Raw genomic sequence first — 26,517 nt, forward strand, 5'->3', positions numbered from 1 at the left:
TAGGGAGGGGATAGGTCAGTCCAGGGAGGACGGACAGGTCAAGGGGGAGGGATGAGGTTAGCAGGTAGGAGATGTGGGTGCGGCTTGAGGTGGGAGGAGGGGATAGGTGGGAGGAAGAACAGGTTAGGGAGGCAGGGACGAGCTGCGCTGGTTTTAGGATGAGGTAGGGTGAGGGGAGATTTTGAAGCTTGTGAAATCCACATTGATACCATTGGGCTGCAGGGTTCCCAAGCGGAATATGAGTTGCTGTTCCTGCAACCTTCGGGTGGCATCGTTGTGGCACTGCAGGAGGCCCAGGATGGACATGTCGTCTGAGGAACGGGAGGGGTAGTTGAAATGGTTCGCGACTGGGAGGTGCAGTTGTTTATTGCGAACCGAGCGTAGGTGTTCTGCAAAGCGGTCCAGTAAACTTACTGGTGCCTACCACCCAAAACGGGCTTCCTCCACCCCCCAAATCCCCAACCCTACCCAGGACCTTCCTGACAATGTGCCCGCCGCCATTGGCCATGAGCCCACTGTCTGAGAACCCACAGATGACGTCACATCCTCCACTGCCGGGTACCCCACTTCCAGGACAGCGAACGCCATCGCTGCTGATGCCACCGCCTCCATTTCCAAGACCAACACCACAGACACTAAAGACACGCCTACCGTCACCGCTGCTGCCGTCGCCTACCCCGCTCCCCCCACCGCCAACGCCGACACAACTCCGCCCACAGCCAACGCCGACGTCGCTCCGCCCACAGCCTCCACAGCCAGCAGCTCCAGAGGGGACAATAGCACCCAGCCCTGCCGAGTCTCCACCATTCCCCCAGACCTCCCCCTTACTGAGGACGAACGGTCAGTCCTCAGTAAAGGGCTCACCTTTGTCCTCCTCCACCCACACATCAATGAATACCGGTCACGTTTGGACATAGAGTTTTTCCGCCGCCTCCGCCTCCACGCTTACTTCTTCAACCGTGAACCTAACCCTCCCTCTACTGACCCCTTCTCCCGCCTCCAACACACCCCATCCTCCTGGACACCACCCCAAGGCCTCCTACCCTCCCTTGACCTCTTCATCTCCAACTGCCGTCGAGACATCAATCGCTTCAACCTCTCCACCCCTCTCACCCACTCCAACCTCTCCCCCGCAGAACGTGCAGCCCTCCGCTCCCTCCGCTCCAACCCCAACCTCACCATAAAACCCGCGGACAAGGGAGGCACAGCTGTAGTATGGCGCACTGACCTCTACATCGCCGAGGCCAGATGCCAACTCTCCGACACCTCCTCCTACCGCCCCCTTGATCATGACCCCATCCCCGAGCACCAAACCATCATCTCCCAAACCATCCACAACCTCATCAGCTCAGGTGACCTCCCACCCACAGTCTCCAAAATCATCATTCCCCAACCCCGCACCGCCCGCTTCTATCTCCCTCCCAAAATCCACAAACCTGAATGCCCTGGTCGACCCATTGTCTCCGCCTGTTCCTGCCCCACTGAACTTATCTCCAACTGTCTGGACTCCATTTTCTCCCCCTTGGTCCAGGAACTCCCTACCGAAGTCCGTGACACCACCCACACTCTCCACCTCCTCCAGAACTTCCAATTCCCCGGTCGCCAACACCTCATCTTTACCATGGACGTCCAGTCCCTATATACCTGCATTCCCCATACAGATGGCCTAAAGGCCCTCCACTTCTTCCTGTCCCACAGGACCGACCAGTCCCCATCCACTGATACCCTCATCCGCTTGGCCGAACTCGTCCTCACCCTCAACAACTTCTCTTTCAATTTCTCCCACTTCCTACAGACAAAAGGGGTGGCCATGGGTACCCGCATGGGCCCAAGCTATGCCCGCCTCTTTGTAGGTTACGTGGAACAATCCCTCTTCCGTACCTACATTGGCCCTAAACCCCACCTCTTCCTCCGTTACATTGATGACTGTATCGGCGCCGCCTCGTGCTCCCACGAGGAGCTCGAACAGTTCATCCACTTCACCAACACCTTTCATCCCAACCTTAAGTTCACCTGGACCATCTCTAATACCTCTCTCTCCTTCCTGGACCTCTCTGTCTCCATATCGGGCAACCACCGAGAAACCGATATCCATTTCAAGCCCACTGACTCCCACAGCTACCTAGAATACTCCTCCTCCCACCCACCTTTCTGCAAAAATGACATTCCCTATTCCCAATTCCTTCGCCTCCGCCGCATCTGCTCCCAGGATGAGGCATTCCACTCCCATACATCTCAGATGTCATCGTTTTTCAAGGACCGCAACTTCCCCCCCTCAGTGGTCGAGAACGCCCTCGACCGTGTCTCCCACATTTCCCGCAACTCATCCCTCACACCCTGTCCCTGCAATAACAACCAAAAAAAGAATCCCCCTCGTCCTCACATACCACCCCACCAACCTCCGGATCCAACGCATCATCCTCCGACACTTCCGCCATCTGCAATCCGACCCCACCACCAAAGACATCTTTCCCTCCCCACCCTTATCTGCCTTCCGGAGGGACCACTCTCTCCGTGACTCCCTTGTCCACTCCACACTCCCCTCCAGCCCCACCACACCCGGCACTTTTCCCTGCAACCGCAGGAAGTGCTACACATGCCCCCATACCGCCTCCCTCACCTCCTCCCTCACCCCCATCCCAGGCACCAAGAAGACTTTCCACATCAAGCAGATGTTCACCTGCACATCTGCCAATGTGGTATACTGCATCCGCTGTACCCGTTGTGGCCTCCTCGACATCGGGGAAACCATGCGGAGGCTCGGGGACTGCTTTGCAGAACACCTACGCTCGGTTCGCAATAAACAACTGCACCTCCCAGTCGCCAACCATTTCAACTCCCTCTCCCATTCCTCAGACGACATGACCATCTCGGGCCTCCTGCAGTGCCACAACGATGCCACCCGAAGGTTGCAGGAACAGCAACTCATATTCCGCTTGGAATATGCAGCCCAATGGTATCAATGTGGATTTCACAAGCTTCAAAATCTCCCCTCCCTCTACCGCATCCCAAAACCAGCCCAGCTCGTCCCCACCTCCCTAACCGGTTCTTCCTCGCACCTCAAGCCGCACCCCCATCTCCTACCTACTAACCTCATCCCGCCTCCTTGACTTGTCTGTCCTCCCTGGACTGACCTATCCCCTCCCTAACTCCCCACCTACACTCACCTTTACTGGCTCCATCCCCGCCTCTTCGACCTGTCTGTTTCCTCTCCACCTATCTTCTCCTCTATCCATCTTCTATCCGCCTCCCCCTCTCTCCCTATTTATTTCCGAACCCCCTTCCCCTCCCCCATTTCTGATGAAGGGTTGGGGCCCGAAACGTCAGCCTTTCTGCTCCGACAATGCTGCTTGGCCTGCTGTGTTCATCCAGCTCTGCACCTTGTTGTCTCGGTTTGAAGTGTGTCTACTTCAATGCCAGGAGCATCCGGAATAAGGTGGGTGAACTCGCAGCATGGGTTGGTACCTGGGACTCCGATGTTGTGGCCATTTCGGAGACATGGATAGAGCAGGGACAGGAATGGTTGTTGCAGGTTCTGGGGTTTAGATGTTTCAGTATGATCAGGGAAGGTGGTAAAAGAGGGGGAGGTGTGGAATTGTTAGTCAAGGACAGTATTACGGTGGCAGAAAGGACTTTTGATGAGGACTCGTCTACTGAGGTAGCATGGGCCGAGGTTAGAAATAGGAAAGGAGAGGTCATCCTGTTGGGACTTTTCTATAGGCCTCCGAAAAGTTCCAGAGATGTAGAGGAAAAGATTGCAAAGATGATTCTGGATAGGAGCTAAAGTAACAGGGTAGTTGTTATGGGGGACTTTAACTTTCCAAATATTGACTGGAAACGCTATAGTTCGAGTACTTTAGATGGGTCAGTTTTTGTCCAATGTGTGCAGGAGGGTTTCCTGACACAGCATGTAGATAGGCGAACAAGAGGCGAGGCCACATTGGATTTGGTACTGGGTGATGAACCAGGCCAGGTGTTAGATTTGGAGGTAGGTGAGCACTTTGGTGATAGTGACCACAATTCGGTTACGTTTACTTTAGCGATGGAAAGGGATAGGTATATACCGCAGGGCAAGAGTTACAGCTGGGGGAAAGACAATTATGAGGCGATTAGGCAAGATTTAGGATGCATAGGATGGAGAAGGAAACTGCAATTGAAATGTGGAGCTTGTTCAAGGAACAGCTACTGCGTGTCCTTGAGAAGTATGTACCTGTCAGGCAGGGAGGAAGTGGTCGAGCGAGGGAACCGTGGTTTACTAAAGAAGTTGAATCTCTTGTCAAGAGGAAGAAGGAGGCTTATGTAGAGACGAGGCGTGAAGGCTCAGTTAGGGTGCTTGAGAGTTACAAGTTAGCCAGGAAGGACCTAAAGAGAGAGCTAAGAAGAGCCAGGAGGGGACATGAGAAGTCTTCAGCAGGTAGGATCAAGGAAAACCCTAAAGCTTTCTATAGGTATGTCAGGAATAAAAGAATGACTAGAGTAAGATTAGGGCCAGTCAAGGACAGTAGTGCGAAGTTGTGCGTGGAGTCCGAAGAGATAAGAGAGGCGCTAAATGCATATTTTTCGTCAGTATTCACACAGGAAAAAGACAATGTTGTCGAGGAGAATACTAAGATACAGGCTATTAGACTAGACGGGATTGAGGTTCATAAGGAGGAGGTGTTAGCAATTCTGGAAAGTGTGAAAATAGATAAGTCCCCTGGGCTGGATGGGATTTATCCTAGGATTCTCTGGGAAGCTAGAGAGGAGATTGCAGAGCCTTTGGCTTTGATCTTTATGTCGTCATTGTCTACAGGAATAGTGCCAGAAGACTGGAGACTAGCAAATGTTGTCCCCTTGTTCAAGAAGGGGAGTAGAGACAACCCTGGTAATTATAGACCAGTGAGCCTCACTTCGGTTGTGGATAAAGTGTTGAAAAGGATTATAAGAGATAGGATTTATAATCATCTAGAAAGGAATAATTTGATTAGGGATAGTCAACACAGTTTTGTGAAGGGTAGGTCGTGCCTCACAAACCTTATTGAGTTCTTTGAGAAGGTGACCAAACAGGTGGATGAGGGTAAAGCGGTTGATGTGGTGTATATGGATTTCAGTAAAGTGTTTGATAAGGTTCCCCATGGTAGGCTATTGCAGAAAATACGGAGGCATGGGATTGAGGGTGATTTAGCGGTTTGGATCAGAAATTGGCTAACTGTAAGTAGACAGAGGGTGGTGGTTGATGGGAAATGTTCATCCTGGAGTTCAGTTACTAGTGGTGTACCTCAAGGATCTGTTTTGGGGCCACTGCTGTTTGTCATTTTTATAAATGACCTGGATGAGGGCGTAGAAGGATGGGTTAGTAAATTTGCAGATGACACCAAACTCGGTGGAGTTGTGGATAGTGCAGAAGGATGTTGCAGGTTACAGAGGGACATAGATAAGCTGCAGAGCTGGGCTGAGAGGTGGCAAATGGAGTTTAATGTGGAAAAGTGTGAGGTGATTCACTTTGGAAGGAGTAACAGGAATACAGAGTACTGGGCAAATGGTAAGATTCTTGGTAGTGCGGATGAGCAGAGAGATCTCGGTGTCCATGTGCATAGATCACTGAAAGTTGCCACCCAGGTTGATAGCGTTGTTAAGAAGGCATACGGTGTGTTAGGTTTTATTGGTAGAGGGATTGAGTTTCGGAGCCATGAGGTCATGTTGCAGCTGTACAAAACTCTGGTGCGGCCGCACTTGGAGTATTGCGTACAGTTCTGGTCACCGCATTATAGGAAGGATGTGGAAGCATTGGAAAGGGTGCAGAGGAGATTTACCAGGATGTTGCCTGGTATGGAGGGAAGGTCTTATGAGGAAAGGCTGAGGGACTTGAGGCTGTTTTCGTTAGAGAGAAGAAGGTTAAGAGGTGACTTGATAGAGACATACAAGATGATCAGAGGATTAGATAGGGTGGACAGTGGGAGCCTTTTTCCTCAGATGGTGATGGCTAGCACGAGGAGACATAGCGTTAAATTGAGGGGTGATAGATATAGAACAGATGTCAGAGGTAGGTTCTTTACTCAGAGAGTAGTAAGGGCGTGGAATGCCCTGCCTGCAAATGTAGTAGCCTCGCCAACTTTAAGGGCATTTAAATGGTCATTGGATAAACATATGGATGATAATGGAATAGTTTAGGTTAGATGGGCTTCAGATTGGTTTCACAGGTCGGCACAACATCGAGGGCTGAAGGGCCTGTACTACGTTCTATGTTCTATGTTCATTGTGATAATGCTGCAATCAGCGAAGGTAATGTGAAGACTTGTTCCCCTGTAGATGATTTTTTTTTAAATATGGTGCCTCCACGCAAGCTTTTGAAGATGAATACAAGTCATAAACTATGCATTTATTATTTTTCTTCTTTGCTTCTTGTTGCCACCTCCTACCCCAAAGTAGTTAAATCCAGCAGATTGACTTGCTTTGAAAATAAATTACTATGTTCTCAGACAGCTGGTTGGAAATGGAATTCTAAAAAACAAATATTTTCCTAGAATTGTTCCTACAATTTACTGGCTTTCCCCACTACTGCAGTATGGATAAAAATCTGGAGGGGGTGAGGTCTTAAGGAGGAGGAGGAGTTACAGAGCCAGAGAGTTGTAGAAAGGAAGTATGACTTCGTGCGGGATGGCATTTCGACATAACATGTTTATGAAGGTGGGAGACCAATTACAACACCAGTACTGCTATCAAGGTGATGGACAATGTTGTCCATGATTTTGGTGGGGGATTTTTTTTTTTTTTCTTTTTTTTTTTTGAGAGGGGCAGAATCCAAATGGGATTCCAAAGGTGTATCCTGATCTGGGTCAGGGCTGACTTTGCAAAGTAAAAGGAGATGGAGAAACAGTTTGCTCTTCACTAAGAAAAAATGACATTCTGACATCTATCCCATAGAAATATTTGCATGTACATGGGAAAAGCTAAAGCTGACAAAAACATACTAAGGCTAATTCACCACCGAGAAATTAAGTGATCTTTAATAAATATTGGATGGTATGGTTAATCTAAGCTAAACTGAATACCAATTAGAATTTGTCCAAAAGTTAGATAGCAAACAGCATTTTTTTTTAAAATCGGTTACATTACAGTTTTCTCTTTCAGTGTTACTGCAGAATAAATTTAAACATATTGTTCACATGCTGCACTGCTATATTATGAATGGATGAAACATTCTTGTGTCAGGTTTCCTTTATAAAACATCTTCCTCCTACACCATTTCCTAACCATGAGGAACGGAAGTCAGCCAACTTGGACATACATCCATTGAGCTTGTGATCCAATCAACTGGAAAATAAGATTGATCCCAAGAACTCCTATTTACCTATTATTAAGCAGATGAAGTCAAATACAACAGACACTCACCCGACAATTTTAATATTTTCAGTAGCTTTCATTAGAGAACAGGTAAATTCAAGCCAATATACCTTTCAACTGTTTGGTTACAGAGGATTGTAGCCCACAACTACAAATGAACATATTATGAAGTGTCAGCATAGATAGAAATGGCGGTTTTTGAGACCCCTCTCCACAACTGTTTTAGAAAAAAAAATGAAACTCCCTGGAAATTGGTACTTACTAGGTAATCAATTCCTGTAATAGTGCGGTTCGCATGTCTCATCGAGTAGGCAAGTCTGAAAATTCCATCACTGGTCTCACCATTACCATAGAAGCCAACAGCTATTCCCGCACTGAAAAGACAAGAAATTCCATTACAATCAAATCCATTAAGTTCATCAATCTCAAGGTAAGATTTCAGGAATTGATTTTTTTTTAATTAGCAAACAGATAATCTGACCAAAGTACTATTTCTAAAGAGAATGAAACTACTTCTTATGTAAAGCCTGTCAAATTTAAAAAAAGTTCTATCAATTTTTTTTTAATCTGCATGCTGATGTATGTGCATTATTAATACTTGGATTATAAATACTATTATAGTTAATTGTGTACAGATGTGCTCAAATTCCAACCAAATTGTACAAAATCAAAACTATGCACACCTCATAACAGGTTTAGTAAACTTAAAGATGCAAGCATTTCAATCATGGAACAATACAGCACAGAATCAGGCCCTACAGCCCACTATGTCTGCACTGACCATGAGGTTTTTCTAAAAATAATCCCCTCTGTCTACACATGGTCCATGTCCCTCTATTTTCTGGCTATTTGTTGTCTGTCTAAATGCCTCTTAACCTTAACTTTCGTCTCTGCTTCTACCACCTCCCCAGCAATGTGTTCCAGGCACCTACTACACTCTGCGTGAAAAGCTTTCCTTGAACACCTCTTTTAAACTCTTCCCCTCTCATCTTAAACCTATGCCCCCTAGCATTTGACATTTCCATCCTGGGAAGGAGACTCCGACTATCCTCCCTATCCATGCCCCTCATAATTTTATACACTTCTATCAGGCTGCACCTCAGTCTCCAATGCTCTAGCAAATAATCCAAGTTTGTCCAAATCTCCTTTTAGCTAATACACTCCAATTCAGGCAACATCCTGGTACGTCACTTCTAGACCATCTCCAAAGCCTGCACATCCTTCCTATAGTCTGGACCTGCACACAGCACTGCAAACGTGGCCTGTGCAAAGTCTTATACAGTTGCATCATGACTTGCCATCTTTTATAATCAATGCCCTGACCAATGAAGGCAAGCATGCCATATGCCTTCTTTACCACAGATCATTCATTTCTTCCACAGAATTTACTACAATGCTCGTACCGTTAGCTTCAAAATATTTTCAGTAGGTACTTTGCTGGTGCAAACCTTAGATTTCTGCTCCAATTTGAAACTACCAAACAGTTAAACTCTGTAAACCCAGCTTCAGTAAAAAGTTATGCAATTCCAAGAATTCTTAATTTTCTCATTTTAAATTTCAGCTTCAATCAAATCAATTTTGAGTCAGTGTCAAATCTAGCTACCAGATGCTGAAAGGCTTGCTGACCCAAATCAAAGATCGCTCTTTTTATTCTTTGTCCACTAATTAAAAATTTAAATAAAATCAAATCTTTTAAACTGAATACCAATTTTATTTTGTTGCTAAATTACTTAGTGGCGGAAGATAAAAATGAGAGGCAAATTATTTTAAAATGTCAGTCGCAACTAACAGATGCTCTGCAGCCCCTGTAACAGCACAACAAGCTTCATTAATTCTTGTTCATGTTATAGTAGCATTCCAAGAAGACCCTATGCTACAAAAACTTTTATACATGCCAGATGGTTTCCGGTGTTCTGAAACACAAATAACAATTGTTAACTCGACAATCTGTTCCAGCATTATACGAACAACATGATTACTTTCTTCATCCAAATTAAAGACCTAGGGCTCAAGTTTCGAGCTTTCTCACTTAGCATCCAGAACGCAGGAACAGGCATTCAGCCCAAATTGTTTAAGTGCATTTTTTTCCTACAAGAACCTCTTGTCATACTGCCTCAATATCCATTTATTCCCTTGTCCCTTGCGTCAAGCCTCCCTTTTAACGCTATCTTCACCCATTCTATACAGATTCATACTCGAGCCACTGGGTGGAATGAAATTACTGCTGAATCTTGATTTTGATCCATTAGTGGCCACCTTGTATTTGTCTCCGTTCAGGCACACAAGTGGAAACTGTTCTGACCTGGTCAACCCAATCAAATCCATTCAAAAACAAAATTGTTGCGCTACATTGAGTCACCAGCACAAAACTAATTGGCCCATGCTAGTATTTATGCTCCACACCAGCCTCAAGTCAACCCTCTTAATCTAATACAGTTAGCATACTGTTTCCATTCTTTTCACCTTCATATTCTATCACTTCTCAATAAATCCATCAATGTAATATTGGTCAAAACAGACACTTTCAATTCAACAGTCGTCAACTTGAATGCTAACGGTTGAATCTTCTGAAAGGGCTGAATATCTGGAATGAGATGCTGATCCGTTTTCCTTTTATTTTCTTGTACACACAGAAGAATCTTCTCAATCTTTTCCAAAGGTTGCTTTCTTACAATTCAGGCAATATCCTTGCAAATGATGTTCCAGTACCTGAACTATCTTTTTACCCACAGTATTTCAAAAATGGTCTTACCAAGGTCCTATGTAGATATAACATTACTCTCTGCTTTTGTATTAGACCATAAAACCATAGGAAAGGAACAGGAGTAGCCAATTTGGTCACTTGAGCCTGTTCCTCCATTAAATAGGAACATGGCTGTTGCAACATTCCTCACGTTCACTTTCCTGCCTTTAGGCTGTAACCTTCGATTCCCCTTTTTTCAAATTCATGTGTGGGATGTGGGCGTCGCTGGCTGGCCAGCATTTCTTGCCCATCTCTAGTTGCCCTTGAGAAGGTGGTGGTGAGCTGCATTCTTGAACTGCTGCAGTCCTGCTACTGTGAGTTGATCCACAATGCCATTTGGGGGGGAATTCCAGGATTTTGACCCAGCGTGAAGGAACGGCAATATATTTCCAAGTCAGGATGGTGAGTGGCTTGGAGGGGAACTTGGAGGTGGTGGTGGTGGTGATGTTGCCAAACGTTTGCTGCCCTTCTCCTTCCAGATGGAAGTGCTCGTGGATTTGGAAGGTGCTGTATAAGGATCTTTGATGAATTTCTGCAGGTGTATCATGTAGATAGTACACACTGCTGCTACTGAGCGTCGGTGGTGGAGGGAGTGAATGCTTGTGGATGAAGTACCAATCAAGCGGATGGCTTTGTCCTGGATGGTGTCAAGCTTCTTCAGTGTTGTTGGAGCTGCACTCATCCAAGCAAGTGGGGAGTATTCCATCACATTCCTGACTTGTGCCTTGTAGATGGTGGGCAGGCTTTGAGGAGTCAGGAGGTGAGTTACTCGCCACAGCATTCCTAGCTTCTGATCTGCTCTTGTAGGCACTGTGTTTATATGGTGAGTCCATTTTAGTTTCTGGTCAATTATAACCCCCAGGATGTTGATAGTGGGGGATTCAGTGATGGTAACACCTTCGAATGTCAAGGGGTGGTAGTTAGATGGTGTCTTACTGGTGATGGTCATAGCCTGGCATTTGTGTGGTGTGAATGTCACTTGCCACATGTCAGCCCAAGCCTGAATATTGAGCAGACTTGTTGCATTTGAACATGGACCGCTTCAGTATCTAAGGAGTCACAAATGGTGCTGAACATTGCGCAATCATCGGCAAACATTCCCACTTCTGACCTTATGATGGAGGGAAGGTCACTGATGAAGTAGCTGGAGATGGTTGGGTTGAGGACACTAACTAGAGCAACTTCTGCAGAGATGTCCTGGAGCTGAGATGATTAACCTCCAACAACCATGACCAACTTCCTTTTTATCAGGTATGACTCCAACCACCGGAGCGTCTGCCCCAGATACCCATTGATTGCAGTTTGCTAGGGCTCCTTGATGCCACATTCGGTTGAATGCAGCCTTGATGTCAAGGGCTGTCACTCTCACTTCACCTCTGGAATTCAGCTCTTTTGTCATTGTTTGAACCAGGGCTGTAATGAGATCAGGAGCCGAGTGGCCCTGGTGGAACCCAAACTGGGCATCACTGAGCAGGTGCTGTTTAATAGCACTGTTGATGACACCTTCCATCACTTTACTGATGATTGAGTAGACTGATGGGGCGGTAACTGGCCAGGTTGGATTTGTCCTGCTTTTTGTGTACAGGACATACTTGGGCAATTTTCCACATTGCCAGGTAGATACCGGTGTTGTAACTGTAGTGTAACAGCTTGGCTAGGGAGTGGCAAGTTCTTGAGCACAAGTCTTCAGTCCTATTGCCGGAATGTCGTCAGGGCTGGTAGCCTTTGCAGTATCCAGTGTATTTCTTGATATCATGTGGAGTGCCTCGAATTGGCTAAAGATTGGTTCTGTAATGCTGGGGACCACTGGAGGAGGCCGAGGTGGATCATCGGCACTTCTGGCTGAAGATTGCTGCAAAAGCTTCAGCCTTATTTTTTGGACTGATGTGCTGCTCTCTACCATTGTTGACGATGGGGATATTTGTGGAGCCTCCTGCTCCAGTGAGCTGTTTAATTGTCCATCACCATTCACGACTGGATGTGGCAGGACTGCAGAGCTTAGATCTGATCCGTTGGTTGTGGGATTGCTTAGCTCTGTCTATCCCTTGCTACTTTCGCTGTTTGGTGGCTTCACCAGGTTGATACCTCATCTTCAGGTATGCCTGGTTCTGCTCCTGGCATGTCCTCCTGCCGTCTCCATTGTACCAGTTTTGATCTCCTGGCTTGATGGTAATAGTTGAGTGAGTGATATGCCCGGCCATGAGGTTACAGATTGTGTTGGAGTACAATTCTGCTGCTGTTGATGGCCCACAGCGCCTCATGGAGTCTTGAGTTGCTACATCTGAGAAAAGTCTGTCCCATTTCGCACAGTGATTGTGCCACAGAACATGATGGAAGTTACTCTCCATGTGAAGGCGGGACTTCATCTCCACAAGGACTGTGCAGTAATCACTCTTACCGATATGGTCATGGTCAGATGCAAATGCAGCTGGCTGATTGGTAAGGATGAGGTCAAGTATGTTTTTCCCTCGTTGGTTCCCTCACCACCTACCACAGACCCAGTCTAGCAGCTATCCCTGAGGAGTAGACCAGTTCGATCTGTAGCACCCAGAGTACATTTTGTGCCCTTTTCATCCTCAGTGCTTCCTCCAAGTATTGTTCAACATGGAGGAGTACCAATTCATCAGCTGAGGGAGGACAATATGTGGTAATGAGTAGGAGGTTTCTTTGCCCATGTTAAACCTGAAGCCATGAGAAATCATGGAGTCCAGAGTTAATGTTGAAGACTCCTAGAGCAACACCCTCCTGACTGTATACCACTGTGCCGCCACCTCTGCTGGGTCTGTCCTGCCGGTGGGACAGGACATATCCAGGGATGGTGATGGTGGTGTCTGGGACACTGTCTGTAAGACATGATTCTGTGAGTATGACTACATCAGGCTGTTGCTTAACCAGTCTGAGAGACAGCTCTCTCAATTTTGGCACTAACCCCCAAATGTTAGCGAGGACGACTTTGCAGGGTCGACAGCGCTGTTTCTGCCGTTGCCTTTTCTGGTGCCTAGTTCGATGCCAGGTGATCCATCCGGTTTAATTTCTTTGAGACTTTGGAGCGATTGGTACAACTGAGCAGCTTGCTAGGCCATTTCAGAGGGCAACTGAGAGTAAACCACATTGCTGTGTGTCTGGAGTCACATGTAGACCAGACCAGGTGAGGGTGGCAGATTTCTTCCCTGAGGGACATTAGTGAACCAGATAGTGGCAATGATTTCATGGTGATCAGTAGATTCTTAATTCCAGACATTTTTTTAAATTATTGAATTCAAATTCCACCATTTGCCATGGTGGGATTCAAACCCGGGTCTGGATTCATAGTCTAGGGATAATACCACTAGGCCACCGCCTATCCTATTGATCAAGAAACTATATCAGTCTTAAGGACTGTGCAAGGACTTTGCTCCCACTGCTCTCTGTGGCAAGGACTTCCAAAGACACTTAACTCAGAAGAAATTCCTCCTCATCTCAGTCTTAAATTAGCACCCCTTTATTATGAGATCATACCCTCTGCTCCTAGACTCTCCCTGGTGGGGAAACATCCTCTTAGCATTTGCCCTGTGAAGCCCCTAAAGAATCCTGTGTCTTAATGAGATCACTTCTCACTTTTCTAAACTTCAATGAGTAGAGACCCAACCTGTTTCGCCTTTGCTGATAAGACAATGCCTCCATACAAGAGATCATCCTATGAACCTTCCCTGAACTGGCTCCAGTGAGACAATATCTTGCCTAAATAAGGAGACCAAAATTGCTCACGGTATTTTTCTCAACAGCATCATGTACATTTAAATAAGAATTCTCTACTTTTATACACCTATCCCCATGAAATAAAGGCCAACATTCCATTAGCATTCCTGATTCCCTGCTGCACTTGTGTACAAAACATTACTCATCATAGAATCCCTACAGCATGGAAACAGGCCAATCGGCCCAACAAGTCCACACCAACTCTCCCAAAAGCATCCCACCCAGACCTACCCGCCACCCCCCCCCAGCCCCCGCCGCCCCCCCCCAATCTCTGTAACCCTGCATTTCTCATGGCTAATCCACCTAATTTACACATCACTGGACACTGTGGGCAATTTGGCATGGCCAATCCACCTAACCAGCATTTTTGGTCTGCGGCAAGAAACCGAAGCACCAGGCAGAAACCCACAGGGAGAATGTGTAAACTCCACACAGTCACCCGAGGTGGGAATTGAACACGGGTCCCTGGCGTTGTGAGGCAGCAGTGCTAACTGTTGAGCCATTGTGCCTCCCTCAAAGCTAGCACAAATATCCCCAAGCCCCTTTGTATTGCAGCTTTCTGCAGTTTTTCTCCATTTAAATAATGCTGTTCTTTTGTTCTCCCTTCCAAAGTGAACAACTTCAGATTTTCCCATAATACACTCCATTTGCCAACTTTTTGTCCACTTACGTAACCTATCAATATCTCTCTGTAAACTTGTTTGTATCCCTCTCACAAATTGCCTTTCCACCTATTTTTGTATCGTCTGCAATTTGGCCATAGCACATTCGCTTCCTTCCCCCCAGCCAAGTCAATATTATATATTGTAAACAGCTGCAGACCCAGCACTGATCCTTATGAAACCCCACAGGTTACACATTGCCAAGCTGAAAAAGAACCTCTTATCCCCACTTACTGTTTCCTGTTCATTAGCCAATTCTCTATCCACACCAATATACTATCTGCAACACCATGGGCTCTTGTTCCATGACTTAAACTTTTGCGAGATGCCTTATCAAATGCCTTCTGGAAGTGCAAGTATAACACGGATATACCGATAAATACGGACTCCCGTCTTTCCACTCCGGTTGAGACTTCCTCAAAAAATTCTACTAAATTAGTCATACACAATTTCCATTTCACAAAACCATGTTGACTCTGCTTGATTAGATTATGATTTTCCAAATGTGCTGCTATTACTTCTTTAATAAATTCTTCCAATATTTTTCCAACAATAAATGTTAGGCTGGTCAGTCTATAGTTAGCCACTTTTTGTCTCCCTCCTTTTGAAAAGGGGTGTCACAGTGGCAGTTTTCCAATCCTCTGGTACTTCTCCAGAAATCAAGGATGTTTGGAAATTACAACCAATGCATCCACTATCTCTGTAGCTACCTCTTTTAAGATCCCAGGATACAAGCCAATGGGGCCAGGGGACCTATCTGCCTTTAGCCCCTTTACATTGTCTAATAAAACTTCTCTAGTAATAGAGATGGTACTTAATTCCTCCCCCATATTCTTCAGTAGAAATCAGATGTTTGAAGTATCTTCCACAATAAAGATTGATGCAAAATATCTGTAACTCTTCTACCATTTCCTTGTCCCCATAGTCGTCTCCCCAGATTCATTTTCTAAAGGGCCTACATTCACTTGGACCTCTCTTCTCCTTTTTATATGTTTAAAGAAGCTCATTGTCAGTTTCTATATTGCTCACTAATTTGCCCTTGTAGGTTGTTTTCTCTGTTATCTTTTACTGCACCCCCTCGCCCGACTGCTGGATTCTGAATCTATCGCAGTCTTCTGGATTATCACTAATTTTTACCCCCTTATGTGCTTTTTATTTCAACTTTATACGCTTCACAACTTTCTTGGTTAGCCATGGTTGCTTTATTCCTCTCTTACAATCTTTCCTCCTTACTGGGATATATTTTGCTGAGAATCATAATTACGTCTATAAATGTCGACCACTGCTTGCATACTGTTGTTCCTGCTCATCTATGTGCCCAGTCCACTTTAGCCAAATCTATCCTCATTTAATTGTAATTCACTTTAAGTTAAACACAGTTGTTGTTTCTGTCCCAAATCTTTCACTCTCAAACTGAATATTAAATTCTATCATGTTGTGATCAATCATGTTGTGATCACTGCTTCCTCAAGGATTTTCTACTCAGAGGTCATTTATTAAACCTGTCTCCTTAACCATCACTTGATCTAGGATAACTTGTTCCTTGGCTGACCCCATGACATACTGCTTTTCAAAACTATCACTAATTCACTCTATGAATTAGTTGTTGTAGCACCCTTTCCAACTTGATGCTGACTGATTGGTAAGGATGAGGTCAAATATGTTTTTCCCTCGTTAATATAATAATGTTCTGTTCTTTTTACATGCTATTATTTGTTGATTTAAACCCTTTCCTACAGTGTGGCTACTGTTTGTGGGTCTATACACTACTCCTTTCCCAAGTCTTCTTTCCTTTGCTGTTATTTACCTCTACCAAAATGGTCTCTACATCATCCAAGCCTAGATCATCTCCTACAACTGTACACATTTCATCTCTCATTAACAGAGCAACCCACCACCTTTTCCTTCCGTCCTGTCTTTCTGAAAAGTCAAATATCCCTGAATGTTAAGTCCCCAGTTTTGATCTTCTTGTAAACATGTTTCAGTAATGGCTACAAGATCATGTTCATTTACCTCAATTTGTATCATCAGTTCATTTCCTTTACTCCAAATGCTTCATGCATTGAGATACAAAGTCTTATGTTTGTTTTAACATTAAATTCCCCTACACTGTTGTGTTCCTTGGTGGAGTCTGACATTTGCACATGCTGTCCTTTCCTTTTATTTAGTGGTAACAATCAGCCCTATCACTAATCTGTAACAATACCTTCTCTTTCACCTGTGATTTTTTAATTTTTCATGTGACTGAACACAACTTCTCCACTGTTTAGTTTAAAGCCATATCCACATCCCCAGTTATGCTACTCACCAAGACTCTGGTCCCTGTACGATTCAGTTGGAACCCATCCAATCCATATTCTATTCCTCTATTCCACCTTTGTACTGGCTTTTGGCAGTTTAAAAAGAGGACCACCCAGTATACATTTTGTCTCCCCAGTGGATAGAAAACCACATTGTGAGCAGCGAATACAGTAGTCTAGATTGACTGAAGTGCAGGTAAATCACTGCTTCAGCCAGAAGTTGTGTCTGGAGCCTTTTCTTTCTCCCTGGTATACTATCCATCCACTTGTCTAACCAACTGTCATTTTCACTCTCTTTCTGGCCTTCTCTCCACCTATCCGTCACTCCTTTTCCCCTCCATCCCCTGTTCTCAGGATATATAAACCTTTTCCTAGCCACTATCAGTTCCGAAAGGTCACTGAATACAAAACATCAACTCAGCTTTCTCTCCATATATGTTGCCAAACCTGCTGAGTTTCTCCGGTAATTTCTGTTTTTTGTTCTCAAGTTCGTCATCTCTAGAACCATTCTTGTAAACCACTTTTTCACTCTCTTCAATGCACCTACATCCTTGTGGCACCACAACTTTACACAATACACTAGGTGAGGTCGGATAAATGTCTTGCACAAGTTCAATATCACTTCCTTGATTTTGCACTCTATAGCCCTATTCATAAAACCAAGGAGGCATGAATGAGGGTATAAAAATTAGATCAGCTGAGACGGAATGATACCAGGTGATGCTGAAATCAAAATAGGTGATTTCAGCATCAGCATGTGAGGTCACTAGCTCATCTCAGAGTCAAATAAAATGTTGGCGCTCTGAATATAAAACTGGTAAGTTCTTGGAAAAACTGAGCAGGTCTATCAGTTTCTGTAAAGACAAAAGAGAGTTAAGTTTCAAGTCCAATATGTTTCTTCTTCAGGCAGTTCCAAAGAAGAGTTATATCAGAATTGAAACAGCTCTCTCCACAGATGCTGCTAGAGCAACTCAGTTTCTCCGACACTTTCTGCTTTTATTTAAGGTTGTGAACAGACTGGTTTAAAGTCAGACCTGTTGCATGGGATGATGATGGAATTGATAGCTTGAAAACAGTTCTGAATAAGTGCCGAAAGCAATGGTTTCATTACACATATTAATCATGCTGCTTGCATAACTATGCAAATTATTCTCATTAAGCTTAAAGATTCTAGAACATTAACCTTACAAATTAAGTGAGTTTGTGCTACACACACACACACACACACACACACACACACACACACACACAAGCTGTTGCACATCAAACACGAAGCTGTGAAAAGTCACCAGTCACTGACGAAAACTGGTCTTTTAAGCAGTAGGGTAGGTAGTTTTACACTAAAATAAAACAAAAAAAAAGTCTGAAACAAAAACAGAAATTGCTGTTGGAACTCGGCCGGTCTGGCAACATCTGTGGAGTAAAAGTAGAATTAACATCAAGTCCAGTGGCCCTTCTTCAGCCAACAATGTGAATCACGCTTGAAACCACCAGTAAAAGGATGGGTTATGTAGTTCAGGAGACTTTTCTTTCAATTCAGTCAGGCTGCCGAAAAGGTTAAAGATAATACAGTGATATCGGTCAAATAACTTTGACGATCTAGACAGAGGCAGCCAGTGGTTTCTCTGTTCTTCTCTCTCAATAAAATCCAGAAGCCCCGCATTTAATGATTGCAAGAATCTTGCTATCACTAATCAGGTTAGAATTTTACACTTAAACATTTTCAACAATTATCAAGCATCCATTAAAAATGTCATCAGTTTGAATGGTTGATTCAACTCTCTTGTCCTACTGCCATAGATTAATCCCAGAAATTAGAACAGGTGACAGGCATTTGACCCATTTGTTTAATGTCATGTTTGATTACTTTTTCTTTCCTTTGACCATTAATCACAACTCTGTGAATTCACTCTCAACTGCCTTGAATCATGGTACAAAAATTCTCATGTTGGTCGGTCGTTCCATGTAGAAATACGCATCATGGCTTTCTCTACTGCCTTTAAGCCTTGTGGTTCTTTGCCACATCATCTCCAGAAATGAGATGCATTTCTTGAATCACAATAATTACTTCTAATAGCTCCCAAACGCTGCACATGCTGCTAAATTGAGACTGTGGAGCTTAGATCCGTTTAGATGTTTGGCACAGCTGTCTGTGGATATGGCCATGAGGTCAAGAGAAAGCATTCATGGATTTACATGACAGCTGGACATTAGATGAAGATGCCTTGAATGGTTAAACTGGTTACTCTTTAAACCACAAGCGGCTGTTTCTATGTAACTTGTTGCATACCATGACTGGTGTGCATGAAGTGACCGTAACAGTCACACTAGGATTATAGTCACAACAGCAGACTAACTGTGGAATATCCATGTGCTTTTTCTTCTACGCACAGCAATTCAAACATTTGTGAATGTTAGAATATTTAAACAGTAGAACATGCTCCCTTTCTTAAATCACAGCACTGGCATTATATGATGTAGTACTTCAACATTCAAGTAATAAGGAAAATACAACCTAGCATAAGGGAAGGCAAAGCTAGATCAACAACATAATTATAATACCAGGGCCCATTCATAAAAACAAGAGCCAAAGAATCTGGAATGCTGCAAGCCAAACAAATTTTACTCCACAACATAAAGTTTCCCATCCAAGCCAGAAATCATCGAACAATTATGGTGGAGACCATTCAGCCTGATTATCTCTTTTCAAAGGAATCTTCACCACTTAGTCATAAATATCACAGACAAAATATTTAATAAAACAAATAACAGTCATAAAGGAAGACTGTTCTTGTAAAAATTATTTGAAGGAAATTTATACACAGTTACATGCATCAAATCTATATTTAATTGTGAACTAGAATTAATTGTGTTCGCAAAGGCTTTTTGAGTTTCCTAATCAAATGAATAATGGAAATTGACGTCATCCCTCTGCAACTGTAAACACAACAAATCAACAATTAGCAGAGAACATAGCCTGTTCTTTGTGCTGAGGTATCAAATGTCTCTTTGTATTTCATTTCACCACCAGCTGTTTAAGTAACAAAAGTGAAGTCATTGATGGTGAAAACACATGGCTGATGGCAGACTTTATGCTGCTCACTCCTCCCCATACTGGCCCTCCAGCTATATCACCCACATGAGAATTAGGATTCAAAAGCATTGTGCACACAATCTGCAGCCACAAGCCATTTTCAAAGATCTGAAAAGGTGTGATGGTCTCACCATTGATGTGTGCACCCAAGACAGTGGCATCCACTATTTCTGCCTCCTGTTGGCTATAATCACAATTTGATTTTTGGGCTACTGGCACCAAAGTGGATTGTCTAGTCGTGTAAAAATAATTTAATTAAAAATGAGTTGTTAAAATGAAATATGTGCAACAATTACATCGTGGGCCGAAGGGCCCATTCCTGTACTGTACAGCTCTGTGTTCTAACTGTTAGTACACAATGAAATCCTGACAGGGATTTATCAACCACATTCTTGGTTCTCTCAATAGCTGTATACAGCATCATAAAAAGTGAAGAAGTAAGCGAGAGAAAAAGCAAAAACCTCATGAAATTCAGAGATAACAAGGTGTAGAGCTGGATGAACACAGCAGGCCAAGCAGCATCAGCGGAGCAGGAAGGCTGACGTTTCGGGCTTAGACCTCTCTGCAGTTCCTACTATCATGAAATTCAAGCTTTTTTCCTCTTCAACCACAAGCCATACGTTGACCACCACAGTCGGTAGATTCACCAAGTTTCAAGGAACCAGATTTTAAAAGCTGCCAAATAGCACTAGGTGGTGAATCTTCCTGATTACCCTTGTTATCCCATTCCTCAAAAGAAAAGCAGGGTGAGGTGATGAAAGAGGGGCCTGGTGCAAAATACACAACTGCCAAGTATCCTGTTTGCAAATTCAAGTCCAAGCATTCCGAAGTACAGTCTATCCAGCTGCACTGCACCAAACACACAAGATTTTATTTCACTGACAACAAATGCAGGCAAAGTATAAGCAACATCATGGCCCTAAATTTCCCAACCAGTGTTATCTTAACACAGGCTTCAAACCATTTATTTTAAATCAGGTAAGCAGTGATATTAATGTATCAATCAGAAATCCTGCATTTACTATTGCAATAACTGAATGCTCAATTGTAGCTGCAGATCTGTAGTGGAAAAACAGGAAATGAAATGGGCTGTGGCTTTCACAAGGTTGACAAAGGGCAGCAAATCAGGAGGGCAAGGAAAAAATATACATTCAAAGGGCATCAAGCTGCACGCCAACTGTTTGCACACTTTCACCCTCGCACTTTCAAAAAAAATTAAAATATATTCTAGAAAAATTAAGCATGCAACAGCTTGCAATTACATTGGAATCTTTTTTATACTAAGCTTGTCAATGTGCTTTACAGAAGGATAACTGAGCGAAATCCAAAACCAATCCGAAGAAATATAATGGAGTCAATTTAAAAGACAAGTTTCAAGAAGCATCTTTGAAGTGGAAGAAATATAGAAAATTGCAGGACATAGGGCTAGATGGCAGAAGGCATTTCAGCCAATATTAGAGAAAAAGGGTTTTAGGATTCATTTTTTTTTTAATCAATCAGATGAATGCACCATGTTAAGGCATACCATTTCAGTGGCGTGGCTGCCTGCTCCTATAGAATTTTTCTGTATAACCACAGTAAGTACAATAACAGACATATTCCATAACAAATCCATGAAGGAAAAGACTTAAATCGTTAATCCAAGTGCATTATGCTCTGCAGTAATTTAAAAAAGATGACTTCAGGAACTCTCTTCCCCTCTTAGAAACTGGGTTTCTAATTTTAAATGCACTTTTAAAATGATATATTCAAGATGGGAGTTTCATATTCTTTAAAAGGTCAACAAATTGGCTAAAGAGATGTAATGTTTACAGTAAACCACAGAAAACACAAAGCATCTTTAAATTTTTACCAGGGTGGACTGCAGTTATTTCAAAGAAGAATTATGTATTAAGTAATGATGATACATGGATTTTATCTCAATTTGGCCTGGTCACGAAATGTGATGACAGGATAATTCTGCAATAAATCTTGTGAATTCTGTTAAAGGGTCAGGTCACTGCCTCTGTGATCAATGTTCATTTTATTCCAAGGAAATCACCAAAAAAAATCTAACCTGTGTACTTTTAAACCTTCATGAACTGGCTCCTGACTGCTCACCTTATCCATCTCACTCATATTAATATAACTGCAAAGAACTACAGGTAGCAGCCAAGGAAGCATCTGTGGAGATTGAAATACACTACTGTTACAGGATGATGATCTGACAGTTCAGATGAAAGGCCATCAACTAGAAACTTTAACTTTGTTCCTCTCTCTAAAGATCATGCCTGACCTGGTGAGTATTTTCAGCTCCTGCCTTGCTTTAACCACTTCTGTAACTAACTAGATAAATCTGCGTAACGATTTGTTTGTCTGCTGTTACTATCATCATCAGAGTCATGAAATGATTGATTGATTGATTGTCATGTACTGAAATACAGCAAAAAGCGAGGTTTACGAGCAGTACAGGCAGATCATAGTAAGTAAGGATGTACAGGTCAAAAAGACCAGGCATACAGGTTACTTTGCACAGGGTGCATGCTAGGCGAGATCAACGTTGGCAATATCAGCATTATTTGAGGTCCATTCATCAGTCTGATAAAGCCGGGAAGCAGCTGTTCCTGAACCTGATTGTGCACATATTCAGGCTTCTGTAACTTCTGTCTGATGGAAGAGGTTGTAGGAAATCATTACCGCAGTGCGATAGGTCTTTGATGATGTTGGCAGCCTTTCCATGGCAGCAAGCCGTGTAAATAGAGTCCATGGATGGAAGGTTGGCTTCCGTGATGATCTGGGCTGTGCATACCACCTTCTGTAGTTTCTTACAGTCCTGGGTAGAGCAGCTGCCATACCATGATTTATGCACTTGGACAGTATGCTTTCAATGGTGGGTCTGTAGAAGATGGTGAGGGCCTTTATGAAGGAAGAAGAGGCATTGTTGTGCCTTCTTGACTGTTGCATCTACATGTGAAGTCCAGGACAGGTTGTTGGTTATCGTCACTCGGAGAAATTTGACACTCTCCACCCTCTCAACCTCAGTTCCATTGATGTGTTGTCCTCCTTTCTTTCTGAAGTCAATGATCAGTTCTTTAGTTTTGCTGGCATTGAAAGAGAGGTTGTTTTCATTGCACCACGTTACGAAGCCCTCTATCTCCCTTTTGTATTTTGACTCGTCATCGTAGATATCTGTCCCACTGTGGTGATGTCATCAGAGAACTTGTAGATGGCGTTCATTCAGAATTTGGCTAAATAGTCATAGATGTACAGGGGGTACAGCAAGGGACTGAGGACGCATCCATGGGGGACTCCTGTGTTGACTGCTATTGTGGAGAAGGTGAAGTTACCTGTCCTCACTGATTCGGAAAGCTGAGGATCCAGTTGCAGAAGACAGAGCCAAGACCAAGGTCACGGAGTTTTGAGATCAGTCTGGAGGGGATAATGGTCCTGTAGGTGGAGGTGTAGTCAATGAGCAGGAGTCTGCCATAGGTGTCTTTGCTGTCCAGATGATCCATGGATGAATGCAGGGCTAGGGATATGGCATCTGCCGTGGACCTGTTACGTCGGTAGGCAAATTATAGGGGATCAAGGCAGATTGGGAGACTGGAGTTGATGTGATCCATGACCAACCTTTTGAAGCACTTCATGATTGAGGTCAGAGCCACTGGGCGGTAGTCATTAAGGCACATTGCATGTGCTTTCTTAGGTACGGGGATGATGGTGGCCTTCTTGAAGCAGGTCAGGTCTTCGGCTTGTAGGAGGGAGAGGTTGACGATGTCAGTGAATACCTGCGCCAGTTGGTCCGCACAGGATCCGATTGCTCGGCCGAGGACATTGTCCAGGCCCCTCGCTTTCCTTGGGTTGACTCCCAGGAAGGCCGATCTGATGTCTGCAGTAGTGACTGAGGGAACAGGTGTGTCTGGGCTGTCAAGGCAGGTGACAGCGTGCCATTAGTATTCTATTCAAATCAAGCATAGAAAGTATTGAGCGCGTCAGGGAGGGATATGTCTTTGTTCGCTAACTTGCTCTGCTTCATTTTGTATCCCGTAATGTTGTTTAGGCCTTGCCAAAGGCAGCAGGACTCTGTTTAGTAGGCTTGGGCCTCTAACTTGGTCCAGTACCACCTCTTGGCATCCCTGATGACTCTGCAGAGGTCGCATCTAGATTTCATGTACTGGTCTGGGTCTTTGAGAGACATAGTGGAATTCCTTTGTATTGCACCATACAGCTGAACACATTTGGATTTCACACCTAGCACGAAAACTAAGATTACTTTACACTGTCAACATTTGATTCATGGAGAATGAGGAGTTAGCTTTGAAAATAAGCTTCTGCATGCACCTGAGATATGGTATCTGGAAATAATTTGAATTGCAATTCAGTAACGGAGCAAGCATCTGAGTGTTTATGAAAGGAAATCTGATGTTTGAACCAGTTTCCTTTTCAAAGATCAATTTCTCAATGTCAAAGTTACGGTACCATTCAAGCTCCACTGTTCCTGATATTTAAGTCTCAAGACACTTGAAGTCCTTCTTCAAAAGCATCACACAGCACTTCACATGAGGGCCCGTTACAATCTTGCTTGTCATCTGAATGGGCAGATACTTGTTTATAAAGGCTGCGTCTCTGTGTTATAATATGCCTAATGATGCCACAAAGTTCAAACAAAACTGAACTTCTTTCAAAAGGGGAGAGGTGGCTTTTTAATTGCAGTAACATATCTTATTGCCCATTTTCATTTGGAGGACAAGCCTTTTTAAAATAAGGAATTGTTAATGAAGTCTAAAGGTCAATGTGTTGCAGGAAATATTTAGTGTTCGAATAACCATTGTATTTGACAAGCACCAAGTGTAATTAATATCTTTTCTGACATATTTTAATTACTCCATATTCCAACATTCACTGAAGAGACAGGGAACGTGGTCTGTTCACAGAATTTGCAAATTCTATCATTTAACTGTATATGAGGAGATCACAACAATAGTGCAGACTGACTTAGCCTCATAGTAGCAGAAGCACAAAGGTTTATTTGGTGTTCCCAATAGTGTTTCTGCAATTCAAAATTTCTGTGCTGAAAGATACATATAAATTGGAGTTGTGAAGGTAAAGTTGCCGCAGTTATATTGGATCATAGGGCTGGTCTCTCATTAGAGACACAGCTGCTGGCGACTTTAACCTGAGGAACAAGGTTGAGAAGATGGGACCAACATGGTCACTTCAGCTGATGCATAAGCTAAACCTGAGCTGTTGGTATCACTCTACATCACAAACCAGCCATCCAGCCAACTGAATTATATCAGAACAGAGTGTCACCAAGACAGATAAACTTCATCATAGATTTTAAAAAAATACTTCCAAACTCTGAAAAAGGTCTACAAGCAAGACACTAATTTCATGTTGCAGGAGCTTTCTTACCTGCATACAAGTGTTGCAATGATGACACACCATGCTGTACAGCAGCAGTCTGCGTTTGGCTGATCTTCACTCTTCCTTCGACAACACAGCCAAAAGGAATAGAACAGAAGAAAGAGGAGGTTGAGGGAAAGGCAGACCAGGGCAACTCCACCCAACAGCAACAGTGACTGCAGGAAAAAGAGAGGGGAGATAAAGTTAATATTGGATTAAATGCATCAACTGGAACTGTCTCTTGTAGCCCTCAAATTTCAAAATATTTGCCGTAAATACAAGAAAGAAGCTAATGACTTAACAGAGGGCCAAAGAATTTTCTTATTTATCTGTACGTTAGTGAGCACGTGCGGTTGTGGCGAATATACTGTTCAGCAGTAGTTCAGTACATCACTGCTAAGTTTTGGTGATGCAGTAATGGAAAACAGGAGTACAGAAAGATCCAGCTTTAAAGCATTTGCAAAACCATATTTGACCACACAGCATGTGAGGAAACTATAACAGCAGGAATAGAGTTGTTTACAATTTTACAGAGGATGAACCCAAGCTGGGCAGAATCAAATTTGAATTCACAACGATAAGTTACCTGTGCTTTTAGAAATGTGCTGGAAACAGGTAAGCAAGACCAAGAGAAACAAAATCTCCAAATTGCTGGCATTTAAACAAATTTAAATTTTAACTATTACTGTAGGCCAAAGTCAATCAGCAGTTCCACATTTCATATGTAGAAGGACAAAACTAAAGTCGCTAAACTATGACCATTAATCTGCAATCAAAACACAGCATTTTTGCCTTTTGCTCCTGAAAAGAAAAGTACTTAAATGCTGGCTTTTTAAAAAGCATACTTAACATTTTCAACATTGTGGAGAATATATACACTTAGCTGTAAGCACTTTCATACTGTTAGACTGAAGACCCAAACTGTACAACAGGGAGGAGCATGCAGCAATTCAGCATCACTGTGAAGCAGACTGGGAGAGGAGACCTGTGTGAGAAGGGCAGTGGTAGTGGGGGATTATAAGCTGACAGCGGACAACTCCTTCAACCTGCTTTTAACTGCAGAGCTGAAGTATGATGTTCCATGAAACACGTAAACTGATGTATAAATCTTCTGCGTCTTTTGATTGACCACGTGGCTTAAATCAGGGGATCTTAATGCAGTCAAGTACAGTTAACAAATTCACTTTTAAAGTACTTAGCATCTAAATTAGCAACCCTAGCCCTTAAGACCAAATTTATTCCACAGTCAGAGACAGCAAGGTGTGACTGATA

General features: G+C 43.5%; 1 protein-coding gene across 5 annotated transcripts in view; it reads right to left on the reverse strand.

The window, feature by feature from the left end:
- Positions 1 to 26,517, reverse strand: part of ttyh3a (tweety family member 3a) — a 237,293-nt gene that overhangs the window by 117,762 nt on the left and 93,014 nt on the right. For all 5 annotated transcript variants that reach the window (XM_048609585.1, XM_048609583.1, XM_048609584.1 and 2 more), the window contains exons 2-3: positions 25,255 to 25,421; positions 7,586 to 7,697 (exon numbers count right to left, since the gene is read on the reverse strand). In XM_048609585.1, coding sequence (XP_048465542.1) covers positions 7,586 to 7,697; positions 25,255 to 25,421 — 279 coding nt within the window. The remainder of the gene's footprint in view (positions 1 to 7,585; positions 7,698 to 25,254; positions 25,422 to 26,517) is intronic.

Source organism: Rhincodon typus, chromosome 21, assembly GCF_021869965.1.
Source record: "Rhincodon typus isolate 14 chromosome 21, sRhiTyp1.1, whole genome shotgun sequence".
Lineage (NCBI taxonomy): Eukaryota > Metazoa > Chordata > Chondrichthyes > Orectolobiformes > Rhincodontidae > Rhincodon > Rhincodon typus.